The sequence below is a fragment of the Sylvia atricapilla genome, chromosome 21, assembly GCF_009819655.1.
Source record: "Sylvia atricapilla isolate bSylAtr1 chromosome 21, bSylAtr1.pri, whole genome shotgun sequence".
Taxonomy (NCBI): domain Eukaryota; kingdom Metazoa; phylum Chordata; class Aves; order Passeriformes; family Sylviidae; genus Sylvia; species Sylvia atricapilla.
Window position 1 is genome coordinate 635,300 of NC_089160.1, and position 14,072 is coordinate 649,371.

At 57.2% G+C, this 14,072-nt stretch overlaps 1 protein-coding gene across 2 annotated transcripts; it reads right to left on the reverse strand.

Annotated features, from left to right (window-relative positions):
* Positions 1-10,594, reverse strand: TMLHE (trimethyllysine hydroxylase, epsilon). 2 transcript variants are annotated; one of them, XM_066333864.1, is made up of 8 exons: positions 10,255-10,594; positions 6,734-6,968; positions 5,984-6,160; positions 5,027-5,306; positions 3,892-4,011; positions 3,300-3,536; positions 2,549-2,687; positions 1-1,706 (listed from the first exon to the last, which is right to left on the reverse strand). In XM_066333864.1, the coding sequence occupies exons 2-8, from the start codon at positions 6,903-6,905 to the stop codon at positions 1,575-1,577; spliced, it is 1,257 nt and encodes a 418-aa protein (XP_066189961.1). In that variant the 5' UTR covers positions 6,906-6,968; positions 10,255-10,594; the 3' UTR covers positions 1-1,574. The 2 variants fall into 2 exon arrangements, with proteins under 2 accessions (XP_066189961.1, XP_066189960.1); XM_066333863.1 differs by having other exon boundaries at positions 6,734-6,906; positions 10,255-10,593.
* Positions 10,595-14,072: the final 3,478 nt, after the last annotated feature.

The window sequence follows — 14,072 nt, forward strand, 5'->3', positions numbered from 1 at the left end:
TTCTCTTTTTAACAATCTTTTATTTATATCATTGCAATTATTGCGATTTCTTCAGTAAATTGTGACTTCAGCTCAGAATTTCTCCTAGTGTTTTTCTTCCACTATGGAAAGAGGGTGGCTGGAGGGGGTTTAATTTTCCTGATGAGTTTAGGAATTGGCTCCTGCCGGGATGCAGGGCTGCCATTGGAGCTGTACCTGACAGAGGGCAGCTGCCCTGGCACCAGCTGCCCAGCCCGAGCTCAGAAATCCCTCTGAGCCCCCTGGACTGCCAGGGGCTCACTCAGGATGGGAAGCACTGGGAACACTGGTACTGGGAGCATCAGGAAGCTGAGCCCACAGCAAGAGCAGATTCCAGGACTGTCTTGGCACCACGGTATCTACATTCAGCGCTTGGATTAAACAAGGGCAGCAAGTTCAGCACCTGCAGTGCTCCTGCCCCGAGGACATGGAGCACCTCACACAGCACAGGCAGGGGTGAAGGGGCCCAGCCCTGCTTTAGGGTCTGGTCAGAGCAAAGGGAACACCCCAAAATACACGGCAGAATGAAAAATTCTTTAACAGCAGGATCTGCTTTTGTTCCTTACCCTGTGGCCCTTCAGTGTACCAGATCTCAGCCCCCAGGAGCTGAGAGGCACCTCTGAGTTACAGCCAGAGTAGGAGAATCTTGGGAAAAAATACACCCAAAGAGTGAGGCTCATGCAGCAGAGAGTGTGATGATGACCTAACAGCAATTCCTTAAGAAAAGATGGAAGAGGAGGCACGGTGGGAAGCTTGTCAGAAATCCTGGAGCTGCTGATTATTGCCCTCAACACAAGTGCAACAGGCAGAGCAAACAGCAGCATGGCAGCACTGGAAGTTAAGGGAAAGTGGGAATTCCATCCCTCATCTAACATTGTCATCTCTGCTTCTCAACACACAGATCTTGCTGTTTCCCTGTTCCTTCTCTAACCTAAATCTTCTCAGAAATGCCCAAACACTCCAGGATCTTTCCAGACCCTCTCTCAAGCAGCTTGGCTCAGTCAGTGAGAAGAGCCAAGATCCCAGAGATTTCCATTCTCCTCTGCAGAATGCCCCTTAAAACTGGCAGCTGAAAAAAAGGCCAAAGAGGGAATAATGCAAAGCTTCCAAATCCTGAAGGCACTTGCTTGGAGGAGCACTTACCGTAGTGGGATTAACCACGACTGAGCCACTCCTGCTGGGAGGACCAGGCTGGGAGCACAGACAGCCAGAGCTGCCTGTGCTCAAAGGCAGAGAGTGGTTTAAAAAAATAGTCCCACAACCTTTGGTCTCCACCTGCCCCCTCTCCTGAGCAGGCCGTGGCAGCTGCTTGGAGAGGGTGGAGGTGTCTGAGGTACCGCAGTGTCTTTGTCGTGGTGAGGCACTGGCACAGAGGGCACCTGGGCAGGCCCCAGCTCACCTGGCCTGGGGTGGAGCAGGGCTGGGGGCTCCTGCCTCTCCCCAGAGTGGGACTGGGGGCTGCCAGCCTCTCCTGATCTCCTCTCCTGGTGGGATTGGGAGGCTCCTGTCTCTCCCCGAGGTGGGAGTGGGGCGTGCCTGGCTCCTGGAGGGCTGGCCTAGGCCTGCAGCCCCAGCAGGCGGGCAGTGTTCAGCACATCATCCCTCGTCAGGTAACAGCCACAGAGCTGCCGGTAGCCCGTGAACGCCTCCCGGCCGTGCAGGACACGCCAGTTATCCACAAACAGCGCCTGCAGGGGAGGGAAAAGCTCATCAGGAGGACAGCAACCACGGCAGGCAAGGCCACGAGCCTCTGGCAGGGCAGCTCCTGGGGATGAACAGCAGGTAAGGGTGTGCTATTGTGGGCATGAGCCTCCTGTTCTGCACTGGCACAGGTGAGGCTACAGTCAGTTGTTGCACAGGATCCAGCACAGCTCTTTATGGAGCCAGCCCAGAAACACATTTTGGGGTTTCTTTGCCTTTCTACTGGAGAGGAAATAGTTCACCAGCAATAGACAGTGTGCAATTTATCAATGAATCCCAGAATGCTTGGGTTGGAAGGAACCTTAAAGCCCATCTTGTGCCACCCTCTGCCATGGGCAGGGACACCTTCCACTACCCCAGGTTGCTCCAAGCCCCATGGAACCTGGATTTGAACCCTTCCAGGGATGGGGCAGCCTCAACCTCCAGCCTCTGTGGAGTCACCCATGTAAGGGCTCAAACATAATCTCAGAACTGTAGTTTCTTCTGGAAGAAGTGAAAGCCTGAACATTGGGTGTTCCAGCCTCTCTGCTCCTGAGGGTTCTCATTTCAGTGGCTGGAAATTGGGACGAACTTTCCTCTGAGGCAGAGCTTGAACTAAACGTCCCTGCCTCACCTAGGAGCTCATACTGCTTTAGGACAGCAGGAAAACACACACACAGAAGCCACCATCATTAACCCTGGAGCACCCAGAACGAGGAAAACCACTGGACACGGCAACACTCAGACACATCCATGGAGCACCCTGCCCTTCTCCCTGCGCCAAACCCACAGGATTCAGCTCCGAGTCCCACCCTGGCCCAGCCCCAGGGGATGCAGCTGCAGGTCCCACCTTGCCCGGCTTGAGCTTGACCCAGAGCTCGTTGTGGGGCCGGCGCAGCTCGGCGGTGAGGGCGCGGTGTGCGCGGTACCAGCGCCGCACCACGTCGTGGGGCACAGTGTTGAACACGGCGCGGTCGTAGTTGTTGTACCTGCAGGGGGAGGAGAGACAAGACACTGCCCAAAGCGCCCCCAGGTGCCTCCAAGGGAACCTCAGGAGCCTGTGGGATCAGTGGGTATTTCAGGGAGGCTGCAGAGGTGACCGAAGAGGCTGTGCTGCCAGCACAGGACTTTTGGGAACACGGCACTGAGGGCAAGTGTATCAAGTGTACACCTGCTCTTCCTGGTTTTCCATGGAAGCACATGGCAAGGCTGAGGGTGCTGGACAACCTCCAGAACTGAGCCAAACTGGAGTTTCCAAAATCAGCCCAAGTTTCCTTCGGAAGGAATCACTTTGCACCCTCCCTGTTATCTCCCAGGATAGTTTCCAGGAGCTTCTTGAGAGAATGGATGAATTCTTCTGCACCTCAAATGGAATGGGATGAGAGCCTGGAGCTGAAGGGAGACTGCCAGGAGTGAAAAAGCAAAGCTCAGCACTGACACCCATCTTTGTACCAGGGGTGCTGGATGCTTCCTCTAAGACGGGAGGAACACAAGGTGTCCCCGTGGTTTCATCCCTACTCCTCAAAGATAAGCTGGTCTTCAGCCCACGGAACGTTCCGGAAACCCAGCACAATGCCCCCTCCTCCCCTGCCTGCCGTTACCTGATGAGGTAAAGCTCGTTGTTCCAGGGGTAGACGTTGAGCACTGGCCCCACCCCGATCATGTGGTTGTGGCGGCCGCCCACGTTCTCCACGTACTCGTGTTTGAGGGGCACCTTGGCCAGCAGCTCGAAGTGCTCCGGGGCCTGGCGCAGCACCTGCTCGGCCGCGTGGAACCCGTCCACCAGCAGCGTCCTCCCGCCCGTGCCCTCGTGCTTCAGGCAGTGGAACACCTGGATGCTGCACAGAGACAGAGCCCACCAGCCATGACCTCGGCTGCCTGCCCCCTGGTGCTCCCAAAGGACACCCCCAGGTGTGGATGGATGCACCGCCCGTGCCTGCTGCTTCTCCAGACCCAATCCCACCCAACTGGGTTTTGCTGGGTGAGGAGGCAGGAAACTGCCCGTGCTGCTTCCCAAACCCCGTGAGACACGAGTGTGGGAGACTTCAGGAGCTGCAGGATGAAGGCTGTGTCACCCTAAACCCAAACCCGAAGAGGCTGTGGCTGCCCCATCCCTGGAAGTGTCCGAGGACAGGCTGGATGGGGCTCTGAGCAGCCTGAGGTAGTGGAAGGTGTCCCTGCAGCAGCACGTACCCGCAGGGCTCCTGGAAGTAGGTGGTGTCCGTGTGCCGGTCCAGGGCCAGCTTGGTATAGGCTGTGTCCCCCCGGGAGAAGTCAGAGGTGAAGCACCACATCCTGCCATAAATGGTCTCCCTGGAACAGAGATGGGCACTGATGGGTCAGTGGTTATGGGGCAGGGTCTGGGTAAGGCACATCCTCCCCTACATGTGAGTTATTCCACTCTGTCCCATGCGCAGAGTCTTGAAAGCAGAACAACTTCACAAAATTCAGACTGTCAGGGATGGTGCCTCTAATCCCCCTTCTGGTGTTCAGCTCCTCTTTTTCCTCCCCAAAAGGCTGGTGGTGACAAGTCTTCCCCCTCACAAACACTGATGCTTCCACACTAACCATCACCTCCATAAAGAAGTGACACAATGAGTTGCCTGAGTGCAGCCAGCCCCTACTTGTACCCACACAGGGTTACCCAATAATTCCATTTCTTCTTCCCAGGATCCTGTTTTCACTACCTCCCCCCTCCAACAGGCACAGGAGGGAAGGGGCAGCAGGCAAGGCCAAACAGCACTCGGGTACCTGGAGACAAAAGCTGGGTGGATATTCCCTGGAGCCCCTTGTTTCTATTTGGAGTGACTGTTCATTAATAGGAATCCCTCCTTTTCTAATGGCTCCAGGCAAACCAAAGTGTCTTACAGCTTGATAAAGCCCCAGCTCAGCCCCTGGCCTGCCATGCTGCTGGTGCTTTCCACAAACTCAGCACCAACACCTCTCACTGTTTTTCTTTAACAAGAGCTCCAACTGCTCTTTGATCTCCCTGGCTCCCAGGGCCAAGCTGCCCTCACGACCCCTCAAGTCATAACAGGAAATGTCTCTCCTTGCTCTTCCCAGACAGCCACTTCCTTCAGTCCCTCCTCTCTTTTGTGACTGTCCCACTGTCACAAAAGTCATGTATGCTCTGAGGGCAGCTCAGTAACTGAGTGATTCCCAGTTCTCCCACAAAGGAGAGTGGATCCCACAGTGGGATCCTCCATCCCGAGGAGCCAGAGCATTTGTCTGCAAACTAGGCCATGGCACACAAAATACAGGACAAGGAGGCAGCAGCTTTCCAAACAGAAAGAAAACAAGTTTGCCCTTCCCAGGATAGCCCAGATACCTGATTATGCTGATCCTCTCTGCCAAGATTCTCGTGTCCTCTTTGGTGGGATTGACATTCTCCACAAAAGCAATCCCGTACAACAAGAAGTTCTGCAGGAACTCCTTCAGACCTTCATCTGTCTCCAGGAAGCTCCGGCAGTCGATGGAGGGGACCTGGGCCTGCCGGTAGATCTCAGCATTCCAGAGGATCCGGGGGTGCATCACCTGCTGCTTCTGCCCCTCGTAGCTGTTCTTGGCCAGCCACTCCAGCCCGTACCGTGTCACGTGTCCGTCTGGCCCTGGCACAGGGACAAGGGCAGAGTCACCAAAATCCCACTGACCAGCCCAAGCTCATGGCACCTGTCAGCCCACGACACGCCTCGCCCTTGTCACCTGTCTGGGGATGGGCTCTTGGCACCCAAAATACGACCTTAAGGGCCACGAGTCCTAAAGGTGATGTCATTGCTGCCCCAATTCCAATTTCAGGGCAGCTGCTGCAGCCCTCTCCAAATTCCCAGCCAACCACGGCATCTGCAGTGGTTTTGGTTTTTGTTCACAGGACTCTAAGGACAATCAAAGCTTTGAAGTCAAGCTCCCAAATGAGAGTAAACCCCACCACAAGGAAGAAAGCAGCTGGGAAAGTGAAGAGGAAGGACAGAAAACAGGCACGGTGAGCAGTGCTGACAGCTGCTCACACAGGACAGCGAAGGAAAAGAGAAGCAACTGTGTCATGCCTCATCTGCCTTCCCCACCTGCACTGCTGGGGGAGCCTGACCAGCCCAGACACTGCCCACACAGCAAGGGCAGGAAAACCACACCACTTTGACTGTAAGCGAGGTGTGTTTACAGCGAGAGCAGCGTTTAAAACCCGCTCAGGGCTCAGTTATCTCCCCAGACAGGCAGATCTGGAGACGACACTGCCTTCTCCCAGCCCAGCCCGATCCACCAGCAGGCGCAGGGGGTGCTCAGGACTCACAGGTGAGGAAGAGCGTGCTCTGGTCCACGCGCACGGCCTGGGGCCGGATGCCCAGCTCCACGCTGGCCGTGTCCAGGCTGCGCTGGCTGGTCTTGGCGTTGTAGCAGGAGGCGGAGCGGCAGTGGTCCCGCAGCCACACGAAATCCAGGCGCATCACCGTGCTCCCGTAGCTCAGCTCTGCCAGGGAGGGAGCACAGGAGGCTTTGGGGCAACGGGGAGGACTGACAAAGGCAAGAACCGAAGCCCAGAGCCCACACTTTATCGCCCCAGTTACAGATGCTCCTTGACATAAATTGTCACGTGAGGAAGACCTGGCAGAGGATCTAATCAAAGTCCTGGCTCCTTTGCTTTGGAGCCACTGTGTGAAATGCTGAGCTTGCAAGTGACTCAGAGTACTGAGATCTCACTGGCCTCAGCTGCCGTTACCCTAAAGGAGGTGGGCACACACCAGAGCCAAGGAGGGCTCTGCCAGGGAGAGCCTGAGCATGGCACACAAAATGGTGCCTGACAGGGCAAAGCTCAGACAGTTTTTGTTCAGGAATCCCTGGGTTTGATTACTTATTTAGCAGTGCCTCACTTATCACAGAAGACAAGGCTGGCCATCCTGTCTTTGTTCTCCTGCAGGGAACATGAGACAGCCCCCAGTGCACACCCCTCTAACACGAGCTATTTCAGAAGGAAAACACACGTCACTGCAGGGAACAGGGAGTCCCCGGGCAGAGCAGGAGCACCCACACCCAGCACACCTACCGAGATGGTCCTGGTGCAGCTGCCAGGCACAGCAGGGAGGTGCTGGGGCCGTGGAGTGGCAGTGTGCTGGGGCAGCCAGGACGGGCCCAGGGTCCCGAGGCAGCCACAGCCAGCCACGGCCCGTGGTCCCACGCCGGCCCCGGAGCAGCCACAACAGCCTCTGGCACCACATCCTGGCAGGAGACAGGGGGACTTGGATGTGATACTCTGTCCTGAACTGCAGCAGGACACAGCCCTGAGGAGACACAAAGGAGAGACTGGGATGCTGTGAGGGTGGGCAGGCCCTGGCACAGGGGGCACAGGGAAGCTGTGGCTGCCCCTGGATCCCTGGAAGTGTCCAATGCCAGGCTGGATGGGCCTTGGAGCCACCTGGGCTCATGGAAGGTGCCTCAGCCCATGGCAGGGGGTGGAATGGGATGAGTTTTAAGGTCCTTCCACCCCAAGCCATTCCATGATTCTGTGATTTACTGGGCAAAGCCATTCCAGGAGAGACAGCTGTGTTCAACACCCTTGTGCAAAACAGTGGCAACGCCTCATCTCTGAAGGTCTTGTCCCCCCTTCAGCATTCCCAGTTTAAATTCACCATTCCTGGATGGAACTACAGCAATTGGGGAAGCAGTGACCTTGGTTAGGGAAGCAACGACAGAGGAATCCAGTAATTAGGTAAGTTCTAGAAAAAGCAGGCAAAACAATGAGGAGGAGGAGGAAGATCTCTTCTGCTGCTGCTGAAGGACACAGCTGGCATGGAGGAGAAACCATCACGATTAATTTTAGGATAGAGATTAGAAGGTGATTTCTCCAGGGGAAATTTGTAACAACTCTTCAGTGCAAAGAGCAATGGCAAAAACCCGACAAGTTTTAAGAGAGGATGCCTCAGTCTGGATGCCTGTCATGTTTATGAATTTCTGGGGCCCAGGCCTGAACCCAGCAGGATTTTAACAGCACTTTGAAGAACACTGAAATGTGGTCTCTCTGGATAAGGCACTGGCTCAGAAAGCATTTGTTATCCTAGACTTCTGATTTTCCTTCATTTTCTTATCTGGAGAGTCCAGGCACTGGAGCTCTGGCTGTCCAAGCTGCTTCTGCTCTGCAGAGACCTCAAAAGCTGCTGATAACAACCAAATCCACAGAGGTGCCACATTCCCAGCCAGCAACTTGTTAAGCAGGGATAAAAGAACACAGACACCCCTGGGGAGAAGAAGTGGGAATGTTTTTGAAGAGAAGGTTTGAGATGCAGGCACAGTGACACACTGCAGCCACTGAGCCCTTTCCATCAGAAATTTTCCCAACATCCAACCCACACATCCCCTTGGCACAGCTGGAGGGTGTCTCCTCTTGTCCTGGCCTAGAATAAAACCTACAGCTACAAAATCCAGGCGCCGCTCTTGATGTTTATCAGCTTTAAAATCTTACAGAAATTATTTAAATCCCTGAAGCAACCACTCACAAAGCTTAAGATTACCTGAGAGAGGGAAACTGTCCAGTTTGGCCTTTGGATCCACTGTCCCAGTGAGGGGTGGAAAACAGAAGGAATCTTGTTTGTACACACAGAGAAATGCCAGGAAAGGCTCATCCATAAACCCATCAGCACATGGCCTTTGCCTGAGGCAGCCCCAGTCTCAGTTTGACCTTCCCACACACATTTCTTTTAACTCCTCCTCTCCCAGTGTCAGAAGTGAGCAGGGAATGCACACAGGGGATGGGAAGTGACACGGATATTTAAACCTCATCAGGGAGATCTCGTGCTGCTCTCACTGGGAGAAACCACCACAGGCAGTTCAGTGAGAGCCTTAAATTCAATCTTTCCAAGAGATACTAAAACTAAGAGGCATTAAACCCCTCAAAATCTATATAATTTGGGAAGATTCACAATTTTTTGTTGTTTCATCAAAGATAACAGCTGGATGAGCTACATCAGCAGCAAACTCTCTTCCTGCACCTCCTGCTACCTCACCTTTGTGCTTTATGTGGTCCAGACACCTGGGCAGCAGTGAAATGAGAGAATTCCAGACAAAACTTCCCTCAGAATTGAAAGGGAAAGGGCAGGAGGGAGCAGACATTAAACACTCAGTGCATAAACACACATGGTGGGTAACACAGGAGTGGGCACAGAACCCACAGGGTGAAGAGGAGAGTGCTGGAGGGAAAAGCAGAAACCTCAAATCCATTGTGGCTTGAGGAATTCCCAACAGTCTTTGGAAAGACAGGACAGGAGATGCTGTGGAAGGAGCAGAAAGGAAGGCTGGGTTTCACAGGGGTCAGCCCTAACCCTTTTAAGGAAACAAAACCTCAAAGAGGTTTGAGGAAAAGCCACAGTCCCCACTCTGGGCAAAGGAAATGGTGAAAAAAATTGAGTGACCAAATAGTTTCAGTAATATGAACATCTAAGAAAGGAGAAAGCCCACAAATCTGGAGGGTTTCTAAAGCTTTTAGCCAAACCCTCCTGGGCATGGGATGGGCAGGGCCCTCCCTGCCCTGCCCCAGCCCCTCCAGCCTGTCTGTCCAGCTCCTCTGAAAAAAATTTTTTAAAAAAAGGTGTTTTCTATTAAAAACACCTCAAACATTTAGCTGCTCACACCGACTCAGTTTTTACTTCTGGAAGCACCTGGCTGGAGCCAAGGTTTCTGACCCACACGGAACAGGGAGGTGTCAGCAGCACAACAGCCCAAAGTGAGGGAAAGGAATTCGGGTTTTTGACCCTCTGGGATCCTTTAGCCTGACAGTTCTTCCTGCAGTGAAGGAACACCACGGGAAAGAGGAATTCTGCAAAGGCTGAGCTGAGGGCTCTGCCAGAGCCAGAGGAGCCAAGATCACAAACACAGGTGACAAACCAGATCCCCCAGGATGGCAGCACCTCTTGGACAGGACACAGGCAGAGTTTAACAGCCTGAGCTGACTCGGTTAATTACAATTAATTACCACAGAGACAAAAAGCAGACTGGCTGTTTCCTGCTGAGCTCCTGCCCTTACCCTGCAGACAACTCCATCAGATCTCAGCTGTCAGGAACCAGATTCCCCTTCCAGCCCTTCCCCACATGGGATTTCAATGAAATTAAGGAGCTAATAAAGACATCCCAGGCACTGCCAGCTTCACAGCTACTTCATTTTCCTGGAAGCAAAGGGAATTATCTGCTCATCCCACGTTTCACACTGACCACCTGATGCCAGGCCCCCGTCCCAGAACCTTATTCCAGCCTCCTGTTTGCATTTCTCCCAAGCAAAGCCTTTCCAGGCCACACAGCTCAACAAAAACAAGTTCTAATCCTGTTTTTCTTTCCAGCAAAACAGCCAATCCTAATGGCAGAACCCCCCAGAGGAGTTACTGCAATAAACTCCTATTGCTAAACCAGCTAATGCTCTGGGTCCTGTCGGGGCAAAGAGCAGCCAGGCAGCTCTCCCGAACAGGGAGGGGTTCTATTTTTCCAGGGAATTAGGGAAAAACAGCTCTGCCCACGAGCTGCAGCCCTTCATTCCCCTTGGATGGGATCGCAGTCACCGTGTGCCCCCGGGCCTGGCATTACCTGGGATTCTGGAGCGGCGGGCAGAGCTGGAGGGTGCTGGAGGGGGCTTCTGCAGGGCTCGGGATGCTGCAGGGATCACCGAGGGCTCGGGATGCTGCAGGGATCACGGAGGGCTCGGGATGCTGCAGGGATCACGGAGGGCTCTGCAGGGATCACCGGGGGCTCTGCAGGGATCACCGGGGGCTCTGCAGGGATCACCGAGGGCTCTGCAGGGATCACGGGGGGCTCTGCAGGGATCACGGGGGGCTCTGCAGGGATCACCGGGGGCTCTGCAGGGATCACCGAGGGCTCTGCAGGGATCACGGGGGGCTCTGCAGGGATCACCGGGGGCTCTGCAGGGATCACCGGGGGCTCTGCAGGGATCACGGAGGGCTCTGCAGGGATCACCGGGGGCTCTGCAGGGATCACCGGGGGCTCTGCAGGGATCACCGGGGGCTCTGCAGGGATCACGGGGGGCTCTGCAGGGATCACCGGGGGCTCTGCAGGGATCACCGGGGGCTCTGCAGGGATCACCGAGGGCTCTGCAGGGATCACCGAGGGCTCTGCCGGAGGCAATCCGCGGGCTCTGCGCTCCTCCTGCGGGCTCTCCGCCGCTCTCTCGCCCTCCTCGGCTGCCGGCGCCCACCAGGCCCAAAACGCCGCTCGGAGCCTTCCCACATCGGCCGAGGGAAGCGGCGTCTCGGTGACCCTTTAAAGAGGGGATAAAAACCAAGTGAAAAAAGCTACGTTGCAGCTGGGTCCCTTTCCGAGGGGGCCCAAAGCGAACCCCGCGAGCAGGACGAGCCCCGCTCCAAACCCGCGGGCTGGGGAACACCGCCACCGCCACCACTGCCACCGTCACCGCCACCACTGCCACCGCCACCGCCACCGCGCCCCGACCCACCTCGGCGGCTGCCCGGGCCCGTTGCTCGGAGCGGCGCTGCCGGGCCCCACAGCCCCCGGGGCCGGGAGCGGAGCCGGGGCCGCCTCAGGCCGCCTCAGGCCGCCCCGGGGCGGGGCCGCCGCCGCCACAGAGACGCGCGGGGCAGAGCGGCCGCGCACCATAGAGCCGGAGCGGCCTGAGGCGGGCCTGAGCCGGACAGCGCCGGGCCCGCGCCGCTCCGGGAGGCGCTGCGGGCCGGGAGGCCGCGGGACGGAGCGCCACCGTCACCGCGGGGATTGGGGAACGGGGAAATGGAGCGGGGCCGTGGGGACACGCGGGGCCGCGGCGAGCGGACAGCGGCAGCGGGGACGGGCCGGGGGCGCGGAGCGGCGCCTGCCCCGTGCTGCCCCCTGGCGGACAGGCGGGACATGGACAGCGGGCGGAGCGGCGCGGCCCCGTCACTGTCACTGTCCCTGTCACTGTCACTGTCCCTGTCACTGTCCCTGTCACTGTCACTGTCCCTGTCACTGTCACTGTCCCTGTCACTGTCCCTGTCACTGTCACTGTCACTGTCACTGTCACTGTCACTGTCACTGTCACTGTCACTGTCACTGCCTTGTCCCATCCCTGTCACTGCCCCTTTCCCTGTCACTGTCACTGTCACTGTCACTGTCACTGTCACTGTCACTGTCACTGCCCCTTTCCCTGTCACTGTCACTGTCCCTGTCACTGTCACTGTCACTGTCACTGTCACTGTCCCTGTCCCTGTCACTGCCTTGTCCCATCCCTGTCACTGCCCCTTTCCCTGTCACTGTCACTGTCACTGTCCCTGTCACTGTCACTGTCCCTGTCACTGTCCCTGTCACTGTCACTGTCACAGTCACTGTCACTGTCACTGTCCCTGCCACTGTCCCTGTCACTGCCTTGTCCCATCCCTGTCACTGCCCCTTTCACTGTCACTGTCACTGTCACTGTCACTGTCACTGTCACTGTCACTGTCACTGTCACTGCCTTGTCCCATCCCTGTCACTGCCCCTTTCCCTGTCACTGTCACTGTCCCTGTCCCTGTCACTGTCCCTGTCACTGCCTTGTCCTGTCCCTGTCCTTATAACTGCCTTGTCCCATCCCTGTCACTGTCCCATCCCTGTCACTGCCCCTTTCCCTGTCCCTGTCCCTGTCCCTGTCACTGTCATTGCCTTGTCCCTGTCCCTGTCCCTGTCACTGTCACTGTCACTGTCCCTGTCACTGCTTTGTCCCATCCCTGTCCCTGCCCCTTTCCCCGCTCCCATCCCTGTCCTGTCCCTGCCTACCCCTTCCCCGTCACTGTTCTCCCTTCTCCTGTCCCCGTTCCGCCTCGCTGCGGGTGATGTGGTGTGGAGGATCCATACCCCACCTTTCGGGTTCCAGAGCGCTGATTTTCATCCAGACGGACCGGAGCACTGCCGTGTGGCGGTGGCTCCGGTCCCTGGAGCTCCGGGTTGTTCGGCAGCACCCGCAGGAATTGAGTTGGTGCATCAGAAAAAGTTCCAGAGCCGACAGTGGGAGCGGCAGGTGGCACCGGGGACACGGGGCTGGCGGCGTGGGGGACAATAGGTGACACGTGGTGACAGGAGCCCTGGGAGCGGTTATCTGGGGATTAGGATGAACCTGTCAGAGAATTCCAGAAAGGTTTGGGTTGGAGGAGACCGTAAAGCTCGTCCCGTTCCTACTCCGTGCTATGGGCAGGGACACATTCCACTATCCCGGGTTCCCTCCAGCCTCGTCCAGCCTGGCCTGGAACATTTTAGAGACATCCTGCTCTGTGTTTAAACGTGCTGCCGCCTCCCTGGGCTGGGAACGGGGCAGGACGAGATCTCAGCGGTGCCTCCCCGGTACCCGGGCAAACAAATTGCCCCAGTGAAGCGCTGGGAGATACTTCCCAGTGCTGCGCCAGAATTTCCATGCCCGGTTTTCCAAAATCCAGGTGTTGCGAGCCTTTCCAGTCCCCCTGCCGTGGGTGTGCGGGCAGAGCCGCTCGCTGTCACCGTCCCCGCAGCGAGGGGACGCGCTGGTGCCATCGCGGATCCCTGATTTCCCGGCGGTTTTTTCAGGAAAGGGCCGGGGGCGGCGCCTGGAACGGGCAGAGGAGCTGTCGGGGATCTGCTGCTTCCCAAAGGCTCGGTGCCGCTCCCGCGGGAGATAAACAAGTTAGTCACCGAGTGAGCTCACGGCACAGGCATCCCGGCCTCCAGGAGAATTTGTCACCGGCCCTTCCCGGGCTGCGACCGTGCCCCGGGACCGGCTCCCGGGAGGAGGCAGCGGCTGTCCCAGCACTGTCCCCTCGTGCTGGGACAGTGCCTGTGCCTGTCCCTCGGTCCTTCCCGGCAGGAAACCCGGCTCCTCTCCCTCCGTGCCCGGGCACAGCCCCTTGCCCCAGCGGGACTCAGCGGATCCTTGCGGGATCCAGCGCGGTCCCGACGGCAGCGATGGATGCAGCCAGCGGGATCGCACCGTGCCTGGGAGCCCTGGGACTCTGGGGACGGGGATCCTCCTCCCGTGGTGGCCCACTGGCCGCCTTTGGGTCGGCCAAAGCAGCAGCTCTGCTGTGCCTTGTTTCTCCTCGGGGCGTGGGGCACGGTGGTCTCTGGGGCTCACCGGGATTTGGGGGGCCTCCTGTGCCCCACAGGGTCCCGTGGGACAGGGACAGACAGGGACAGTTCTGGGGCCCTCTTGGAGGTGGCTCACGTGTGCCCCAGGAGCCCAGTGCTCTGGGGTGCACCTGCTGCTTGGCCTGAGCCCACAGGAACGCGTGTGCTGGGAAAGAAAGTGCCTGGAAACTTTCTGGGGGTTTCCCAGGCAGAGCTGGGATCTGGGAATTTTCTGCCCTGCCCCTTGTCCCCTCCTTCCTCACTGACACGCTGCTCCCGGGGTCACAAACGGCTTTAAAAAAAGCCACAAGCCGCACAATGCTCTTCCC

Bases quoted from the DNA above. Each gene is read 5' to 3' on its own strand.
- TMLHE (XM_066333864.1), bottom strand. From the start codon at position 6,905: ATGTGGTGCCAGAGGCTGTTGTGGCTGCTCCGGGGCCGGCGTGGGACC. The intron at 6,161-6,733 runs GTAGGTGTGCTG...CCTCCCTGGCAG, and splicing joins GCTGCACCAGGACCATCTCG to AGCTGAGCTACGGGAGCACG. The intron at 5,307-5,983 runs GTGAGTCCTGAG...TCCCTGTGCCAG, and splicing joins GAGCACGCTCTTCCTCACCT to GGCCAGACGGACACGTGACA.